Genomic DNA, 8,921 nt, shown 5'->3' with positions numbered 1-8,921 from the left:
GAAAGAGAGAGGGGAAGAAAGAGAGAGAATAAAAATCAGGTATCAGTGGCGTTCGGGATACATAAAAGAATAACGTGGCCATGGGGACAAACTGTCCAGCAGAGCAGCAGCGTTCCCAGACTAAAACTTAAACTCTACCCGATATATTCTATAAGCGGAAAAACGTTTACATTTGTTTAATGATTGTGTACTGTGCTTGCTTATTGTTTTCCTTTTTTTCCGTTTTGTGTCCTTAAACCTACGCGCTACCACTCGTATCATTAAAAAGGGGAGGGATAAACATAATTCGCTAATGCACGCAAAATTTAGCTAGACAAGGGACCTTCAAAAGGGCGATCAATGATACCATACGGTAGTGAATGAGGGTAAGGAAAATTCTGCTCATCTGGTAGCAATAATGCAATTCATCTTACCGAAACGTGTGACACGCTTCTACCGAGCCACGTTATGTTCCAAATGGTTAACTTTTTTTTTGTCATAAAATAGACTACATACAAACAATACTTTTTCTTGTGTCACTTCTAAAGGAATGAAAGAAAAGAATCCAAAATATAACGGAAGATTGAGTTATTAACGAGTGAAGGAATCATTATAATTGCCTTCCGGAAAAGATTCAGAGTTGAAAATGAAGCACCGAAGTAAATAGTAATATTTTATAATGCTCTCTGAAGCATTATCCAGGGAATTTGTATATTATGTTTTGACTTCACAACAATCTTACAAATGGAAAACCTAGTTCGAAAGATAAGGAACATAGAATGTGCCAAAGAAAGGCAATGCTTAAAAGTGTGTCTTTCTCTTCACGAATAAGCGTATGGTGGACATGAATAAGAAACATACAAATAAAAAAAATGGGTTTCGTATCTCACAGATGGTCGTTCAAAACAGGCACCTTACACACTTTTATCGCACAGAGCATGACATCGATCTATTCCAGATGATCAATATGTTTTTAACCAAGGAATTGAACCGTTTCCTGGCCCGTTCACACCACGAAACCGAAACAGGGGGAGTTTTCTGTAGCCAGATTAAATTAGAAACAAACATTAAATGCATGTCGATGGGTTTGTGCCTATGTTTCGAAGAAGTTAAGTTGTGTTTTATCGTTTGCCGTAATGAGGAATTGGAAAGCAAAAATGTTTTCAACACCAAAATACTGTGGACGAGGTACACACAAGAGAAAACACCAAGTTTATGTAAAATATTACCTTTTACGGTGGGGTATGCAGTATTAGCTTCGCGATGTGGTTGAGAATAGGCCCACGAAGGAATAATATAGCTTTGTTGCGACGCCATGGAACAGAGAAAGCTTAATATTCATATCAACGATTATGGTTTGAACATGCCGCTACTGTCGTATCGTTTCTGTTTGGTTGTTTTTCTTTCAAACCAGCAATATAAGCCACGCATATATAAATAAAGAGCAAAAAGTAATAAAGGTACAGTTCGGTTGCATATTAATTCTTGAATTATAAAATACAAGCAGCAAATAAAATATCTTTGACACATTCTACGCATTCTAAAAATACAAAAAAAATCGATTGGTCAAAAGTGAGTCAACGCGCAAAAGGGACTGTTTATTTACAGTCTAAAATAAAACCATTACGACCTAACGCATCGTAATCAGAAACGTTGTAGTTATTTAGATCCCATTGTTATCGGCCGAAATAAGTTAAATTCGATATTGTTTTGTTTTGCACTTTTGAGTTGCTATAGAATTAAATACGTTCATTATGACTTATTCTTCCAATTCCAGCCACGCAAGAAATGTGAAAGTGAATTGCACGGTTATCATGAGCCGAGCAATCAGTTGATTGATAGCGTCACCGTGCAAATCTTTCGTCATCTAGGTTGTGATTAAAACGTGGTCCCGTATTGCGATTGAACCGGTGAATCATTTTAACGATTACACATGCATCCCGGATTTTTGACGTTATTTTTGTAGTGACAAAATGAATCAGACTTTTCCATTGAAATTCAAACAGCAGTTTTGCAGTGTATTATAAAAACATTCTTAAATATCATAAAATACTAACGACATTTACTTGTCCTTCTTGCTATCAGTCTCACACTCGATTGCATCGTTCTCGCCTTTCTCCTCCAAACTCTGCATACTTTCTTTCTCCTCATAATCGCGATCATCTTCAACGGTTGATCGTTTTTCTTCGCCTGTGCTTCTATCCGCTTCGTCTCCGCCACGTACCGAAACACCCGATCGCAGCTCCACCCGTTCGTAGAGCCGACCCTGGTTCTTCTCCAGATAGCCCGGCAGCCAGAAGATGGCCTGGACAAGCCTGTAAGAGAAGAGAATATTTTTACCGTTTACCGAAGTCGTCGAAAATTGTTTCGATATTGAGTATGCCCACTTGAACAGCACCCAGCCGGAAAACACCAAACAGAGACACGTCCCGGATGTTTTCACCATGGCCACATAGTCCGGTACCACCTGTTGGTGCTTCATTTTCGTTTTTAAGTCCTGTCCTGTCTGCTATCGTGCGGAAAACGCTACTTTAAGTTGTTTAAAATACAACCAACGAACAATTCTACGGTTTGCACGTGGTTCTTTTCAGGCCAACGTTTCAATATTGATTGATCTTTGCTCGATTGACCGTCCCCAAATGGACCGCTGCCAGTGCGTGTCCGATGCCGAATGGGGGGACGTTTGTGTTGGCCCATCCATCACCATGACGATCCTGGTTCAAGGGATCAATCGAAAGACACGTGTTTCACTCGTCGGGAGCATTTATTTCCGGTAACATCAGCAGCGGGGGTTTTTATTTCATATTTGTTCTCCACTCCAGTTCTCCAATCTAAGTAGCCTTTCGATTTTTTAATCATACACGAGACTGTTTCAACGCATGCTATGCCGTGAATCATAACAAATAGGGGTTTTCAATAACAGATAACTTGCCGCTTTTCATTTTAATGCTGAAACCATTTTTTTTAAATTATCACAGTTTGTTTTGTAACAATAAATTAATATAACAAATCCACAAGCTACTCTTTTGGGTTCGTCAAATTTTGTTTCTCCACCCAACCAAAGCGCCCTAAAATAGAAGCAATGATTACAGAAGCAATCACATTAAATAATGAAAAATCGGTTTGTGCATAAAAACCTAAACTTTCAATTTCGGCGTAATCAGTGCGTAATCTTGAGTATCGAGAGGAAATATGTAAGGTGCCGCAAAAAATCACTGCTCTCAAATTTACTTTTTTATGCGATGCCTTCCAACTAATGTTAGTTCCCTGACATGGTCCCGCTTTACCTACGGCACGGTTGACACTTTTCCCCCCTCTCCCCGGGTGGTCCGATCATGGCGGTGCATCCGTTGCAGTTGCACGCAGCTTCAGATTGGAACGAAAGCGCACTCTACCGGCGCAGTAGCCCTGCAGAGACCACCAACCGAGGTGGTGGTCGGGTGAATGATTTGCGAGCGCTTGGCCAATCGATCAATTTATCGGCATCGTTTCGAAAAGAAAACCGCTCAACCCTTCCTGTGTATACCTACCCATTCGGTGGAAGGATACGCTTGATTGGTTTCGCTTTATTCCACCGACTTGGTGGACTGAAAACAACGACATAAACCCGATTGGCAATTTCCACCCTCTCACGAAAAAAGTTTGATAGTTAACAAAAACCAACCAACTCCCGTGCGAGCTGTTTCGCCCCTTCTCGGGTTTGCAATGCAAATCTGTTTCAGTTTGGTGACGATCGATGTTTCGGTTGGGTTTTTTTATTGTTCAACCCTTCAATCTTTCTTCTCCTGGGGGTCGATTATTCAACTGAAAATAAACGTCCGTGCAACCAAACTTGCACCAACGAGAAAGGGCACAGCAAGTAAGACACCATGGGTCTCACACTTATAAAATTGTATGTCCCACAAGCATACCAAAGTCAGTCGGTAAACGGCCTTCGAATGTTGAAGGCTGACGTGATCGTGTGCTTCCATATCCGTTCGTGAAAAATTAAGGAAAACTCAACACAAAACGATCCGTTCATACAAACGGAGAAAACCTACAGTGTAGCAGCCGGATCCCGTGCATTTCCCACAAATGGCGAGAACGGGTGCAAGTGGTACCCCGCCGTACGTGCAATCGGTTCGGTTTGTGTCCATATCGATGGTGCTAGCGGTGGCCAGTGCTTTGCTGCTGCCCGAGTTCGAGTACGAGAGTGTCCCGTTTCCGGCGGACGACATCGAACGGGACCTGCTGTTCGATGGGCGGTCGTGGAGTTTCCACGGGCACGATGTGATAGGGCCTGCTGAAGAAGGCGCCTTCTACCAGTCGGATGTGAACCTTGCGGCCCTGCGCCCGATATCACCCACCCCACCGTTTACGCTCGATCCTTCCTACATTTCGCCGGCCGAAGTGATACCGGCCCGGGCCAAGCGAGCTAATCGGATGGGGAAAAAACGTGCAACCAAGCAACGCAAAAGGGAACAACTGAAGGATCATAGCTATGAGGAGATGGACCGGGACGAGATGCTTGAAGACGACAACGGCGAGGAGGATGAGGAGGGAAAGGCACACTCGGGAGAGGTCGAGGAAAGTGAAGTTGGTGGCGATGTGGAGGACTACGCGGCACGGTATGAAAAATTCATCGCCCAACACTTTGATGACGTTGAGCGACGACGGGAGAAGTCGGCCCCTCAGCGGAAGGCACCGACGAGAGGTCGGGCGGAAAGCAAAGAGGATGGGCGTGCGGACGAGACAGACGGCAACGAAGAGGACGAGTCCGACGGTGACTACAAGTTCGATCGGTTCGATTACTCCTCGTCGGACGACTACGAGCGGATTAAGGCGGAATCGGAGGAGCAAAGTAGGCGGCTAGCGAAGGATCCCCGGAACTGCCGGACATACGAGAAAGATGGCATGGTATGCAGCGTGTGCCACGATCCGGCCAGCGACAGTGCGTCGGAGAGCTGCGCGTATGCCACCGAACCGCACCACCGGAAGTACGCCTACGTCAAGGAGCGCAACTACGACAGTAAGAAACCGGATGGTACTGGGGCAGCAGGAGGAAAGGCCGACCAGGAGCTAACGGAAGACGGGGACGACGGAGAGCACGAGCAGCTGGCAGAGTCACGCCCGGAGCGGCAGACATCCGATGAGGACACTACCCTTACCACCACCACCGCCGCCGTTCCACGGCGCAGGAAAGCCCATCCGATTCGTAAACCGATGCTACGGTCGAAACCACACCAATTGGCAACGAACGGGGGTGGCTACCGGTATCAGCCACCGGCCATTGACCTTCGCTCCAACCGGGCCAGCATGAAACTGCGTTCGGCCGTAACGGGCAGCGACGGAGAAAGCCAGACCGAGGACGATCCCAACATTTACGTCATGGACTACAACGATCAGGACGATGTGGCGCGCGTGCTGGCCGAGTTTAAGTCGCGCGATTGGTCCAAATGCCGTAAAGGTAAACGGACCGGAGGTGATGGTGGTGGGTTGACCTGCTACCAGTGCCAGGATGCGGCCGGTGTTAACCACGAGGAATGCATGTACGTTTCAGAGTCCCGCCAGGTCGCCACCGGGATTGCACTACCACCAACAGCCGACGAGGGCAAGCTGCGCAAGCGGAAAAAGGTCGTACCGTTACGCCGGAAGAATGGTTCAATGGTCGATTCCAGCGCACTCGAACCGACGCTTGACGGTAGCCCGACAAAGGAGAAGCAAACGGTTAAACGGACAGTTTCGTTCAGAAGCTTCGTGACTGGCTCGGGGACCGGACAAGAACGGCCGGCAGCATTTCCGCTGCCTGCGGACGCTAGCGAGCGGGTGATCCACTATGAACATCACATTTCTCATGAGGTACCATAGGCTGTGTCCGAAAGGGAAAAGGAATCAGCTTCCGATGTTCTCTGAAGTGGAGAAGAGAAACAGAATGGAAAATAAATTACATCGTTAGTAAACAAAGATAACATATTAATCTAATAACCGGCAAACTACATTCCGTCCACTGTTCATTCGTTTTCTCTGCTTGATTGTAATCTTAGCCACAATCAAAAACTTCTCGCTACTACAAAAAAAAAACACTTCTATACCAAATCAATCCGTTAACTTGGAAACGCACGGCAAGTAGGCCGCGTTCATCTTTGTGGCGTTCTATTGCATTGAAGTGGATGACATCTGCTCATTCGGTTACAAGTTGTTGCGGTGTAAAGGTCGCAGAGCGCTCTTGTTCTACATTCACCAGTTTTCGCTCCTAGATTGGAAACGTTTTGTCCATTATTTTCTGCCAATTAAACATTTATCACGTGGGAATGTCGGATAGTCAAGCGCAAAAAGACGAGCTTAGTGAAATGCAATCGAATGCAAATAGTGTTGAGGATTTTATAGGCAACACCATGAGCCAAGAAGTTGCTCATGACTTGCACCATCTCATGTTTGAAGATAAAAAAGCTTTGCTTACCGAATATGTACGGCAAACAATTAAAAGTTACCGGCAGCAGAACAATATTTTCATCTTAGAAACATCGCTGAAAAAAGTAATGCTCGAATCGGAGCAGGTTAAACAACATATGCAGAACGAACAACGATGCCGAGCGGATGTGCAAACTTTGTATGTATGAACTGTTCTTTTTCCTATTCGTGTATATAATTTGCCATTTTTGTAGAACGAAAGAACGCCAGGAACTGTCACGTAATTTAAACGCCAAGCAGGAGAAAATTGATACACTTGTGAAACAGATAGAAACGGTTCGTGCATACTTTAAAAATGAGGTCCGGACTAATCGACAGAAAATAGAAGATTTGAGCAAAGGCGTTTCAGTGATTGGAGAGAAAGGTAGACATTCACGTTTCTTGTTTAATTACCCATAGCATGTACTTATTTTAGATCTTCTGTTCTTTTTTTTAAAGCATCCGAGCAGGCGAATGAATTCCAGACACTTGCGGAACGCTGGAATGCATGTAGGATGGAGCTCGAAAAAAGAATCAAGCATTTGACGGAAGAAAAGAACGTACGATATGCCAGTCAAATTGAAATGGTGACAAAAATTGAAACATTGATAAAGGAACAGGAAATGTCTGCAATGACACTATCTGAGGAGCTGAAAGGAATACAACAGAAAAATGAGCGCGGTAAGCATGAGATTTCCGAAATTGACGAGACAATCACAAAGCTAGAACAAGCGGAAGATCAGACAACCGAAGAATTTAAGCAAACCAAGCTGAGTGGCGAACAACTTCTCAATAATTTCCGGGAAGAGTTGGAAGCCAAACAGGCGGAAAAAAATAAACTGCTTGATGAGAAAGCACAAGCATGCGATGAAATTCGTCAACTGCGTGAAAATCTAACAGAATTGAAAAATAGGAAGCATGCCGCACTGGAAAATCTGAACAAAACCGAAGAATCTATTACCCACAAGGGAGAGGAATTGAAAAAACTGCTTGCATTGGAGGAAGACCTCAAAGAGCAAACAAAGTCGAAGTCAAAGTTTCCCAACATAATGAAGCCAGGAGTAAAAACCCACATAATGAAGCCTCCACCTACATCATTAAGTACAAACAAGAATGCAACTAGAAGTCAGGAAAGCGATTCCATGAGCATAGTAAGTTTTATGACCGTTCATTTTTCTGTTGGGTATTTTTCAATTAATGTTGTATGCCACATTACTATTTTACGTTTTAGCTATCATATCATCATGACAACCGTGTTAGGTACATAGAGAGTTCCAACTCCAGATTTGATACCACAAGCGAAATGGATGCTGCTAATTAGGAGTTCTTTTTTCCAATTTGATTCCTCTGCAATCCAAAGCTATCTGTTTAACTATTGTATAAACACATATCTGTTTCATTACATTACCTATTACCTTATACTCCTAAACACTGTTTCATTACATTACCTATTACCTAATACTCCTAAACACGCACACTAAATATGAGTTGAATTTTAAATAAACATGTTCTAAATTTCTACAAACTATTGAATTACTTTATTGTTGACCTTCAGCGATTGTTTAATTCTTTCGTATGGCTGATGTTGTCTAAATCAAATCATTATGTTTACACAAATTTTATGGTTAAATTGTAAAAAAAAACTATAAAAAGTGTTTTTATTTGGCATTCGGTTTTACATATGCTATTTCGGTCTTCGGTCGGTCGGTTAGTGGCCTTTTCATCAATGCCTCGTTCAAAAGTTTCTGCAATTCAGTTATACGAGCTTCCAGTTCAGAGTTCGTATCCATTAATTTCGCTTTCTGTGCTTCGAGAGTCTCTTTCTCATCATTTAGGTGAGTTACAGTTGCTTTCAATGTGCAGATTCTGTTTTCACAATCTTTAATCTTTGCTTCATAGCGTTGCTTTAAAAATGTTTCGTTTTTGTGTAATTCATCTTCTAAACCAGTTAGCACATGCTGGCAACCTTCAGACAATTTTCTAGCCATTTCATCTAAATTTCTGATTTCCGATTGCATTTCACAGTAAATCTTTTTCTGATTCACTATTGCTTCCAGAACTTGATTATCTTCCGTGCTCATTTGCTGCAGTTGCTCTATAGTTATCGTTAGTTCGGACATTCTTTTTTCGATGCACTTTTCGTATTTTGCAATCGATGTATTACGATCCAAATATAGCAGCCTATTTTCCTCTAACAGCTTGTTGTTTTTCTTTTCCAACTCAGCCTTTGTAGCTTCGAGATTTTCTACAGTAGTACCGATTGTTTGGGCAAGTTGGATTCCTTCGCGAGCCAATTGGTTTGCGCTTAAAACAAATTAAGAAAAAGTACTCATTTCATTACACTTCCCTACTTGAAGATTTAGACCACTTACGTGCTCGATTCCATTTTTCCTTGGCTATTCTCTGTATAACGTTCTACTGGGTAATGTGAAATTTCTTTGCTTCAAAACATTAGAGACGAATAAGTTACAACATTTTTGTGCCACTAAAAATAATTGCTCAGATTCGACCAG

The 8,921-nt window shown here is 43.1% G+C and overlaps 4 protein-coding genes across 4 annotated transcripts; 2 read left to right on the top strand and 2 right to left on the bottom strand.

Moving 5' to 3' along the window:
• Positions 1 to 2,041: 2,041 nt before the first annotated feature.
• LOC131259354 (uncharacterized) lies at positions 2,042 to 2,481 on the bottom strand. The gene is made up of 2 exons (XM_058260826.1): positions 2,367 to 2,481; positions 2,042 to 2,294 (listed from the first exon to the last, which is right to left on the bottom strand). Exons 1-2 carry the CDS (start codon positions 2,459 to 2,461, stop codon positions 2,042 to 2,044), a joined length of 348 nt encoding a protein of 115 aa, XP_058116809.1. The 5' UTR covers positions 2,462 to 2,481.
• Positions 2,482 to 4,053: 1,572 nt separating this feature from the next.
• Positions 4,054 to 5,888, top strand: LOC131260543 (uncharacterized). Its single transcript, XM_058262294.1, has one exon. The coding sequence runs from the start codon at positions 4,054 to 4,056 to the stop codon at positions 5,824 to 5,826; it is 1,773 nt and encodes a 590-aa protein (XP_058118277.1). The 3' UTR covers positions 5,827 to 5,888.
• Positions 5,889 to 6,156: 268 nt separating this feature from the next.
• Positions 6,157 to 7,888, top strand: LOC131258914 (kinectin-like). Its single transcript, XM_058260309.1, has 4 exons — positions 6,157 to 6,568; positions 6,624 to 6,793; positions 6,868 to 7,559; positions 7,640 to 7,888. The coding sequence occupies exons 1-4, from the start codon at positions 6,270 to 6,272 to the stop codon at positions 7,727 to 7,729; spliced, it is 1,251 nt and encodes a 416-aa protein (XP_058116292.1). The 5' UTR covers positions 6,157 to 6,269; the 3' UTR covers positions 7,730 to 7,888.
• A 178-nt stretch (positions 7,889 to 8,066) lies between these two features.
• LOC131259022 (uncharacterized) lies at positions 8,067 to 8,841 on the bottom strand. The gene is made up of 2 exons (XM_058260432.1): positions 8,781 to 8,841; positions 8,067 to 8,712 (listed from the first exon to the last, which is right to left on the bottom strand). The coding sequence occupies exons 1-2, from the start codon at positions 8,792 to 8,794 to the stop codon at positions 8,067 to 8,069; spliced, it is 660 nt and encodes a 219-aa protein (XP_058116415.1). The 5' UTR covers positions 8,795 to 8,841.
• Between the last annotated feature and the right edge of the window lie 80 nt (positions 8,842 to 8,921).

This window comes from Anopheles coustani, chromosome 3, assembly GCF_943734705.1.
Source record: "Anopheles coustani chromosome 3, idAnoCousDA_361_x.2, whole genome shotgun sequence".
In the NCBI taxonomy this organism is placed as follows: Eukaryota; Metazoa; Arthropoda; class Insecta; order Diptera; family Culicidae; genus Anopheles; species Anopheles coustani.
The sequence above is the reverse complement of the archived record's forward strand: the minus strand, read 5'-3'. Positions and strand labels throughout refer to the sequence as shown.

Bases quoted from the DNA above. Each gene is read 5' to 3' on its own strand.
- LOC131259354 (XM_058260826.1), bottom strand. From the start codon at position 2,461: ATGAAGCACCAACAGGTGGTACCGGACTATGTGGCCATGGTGAAAACA. The intron at 2,295-2,366 runs GTGGGCATACTC...CTTCTCTTACAG, and splicing joins TCCGGCTGGGTGCTGTTCAA to GCTTGTCCAGGCCATCTTCT.
- LOC131260543 (XM_058262294.1), top strand. From the start codon at position 4,054: ATGGCGAGAACGGGTGCAAGTGGTACCCCGCCGTACGTGCAATCGGTT.
- LOC131258914 (XM_058260309.1), top strand. From the start codon at position 6,270: ATGTCGGATAGTCAAGCGCAAAAAGACGAGCTTAGTGAAATGCAATCG. The intron at 6,569-6,623 runs GTATGTATGAAC...CCATTTTTGTAG, and splicing joins CGAGCGGATGTGCAAACTTT to AACGAAAGAACGCCAGGAAC. The intron at 6,794-6,867 runs GTAGACATTCAC...TTTTTTTTAAAG, and splicing joins TTCAGTGATTGGAGAGAAAG to CATCCGAGCAGGCGAATGAA.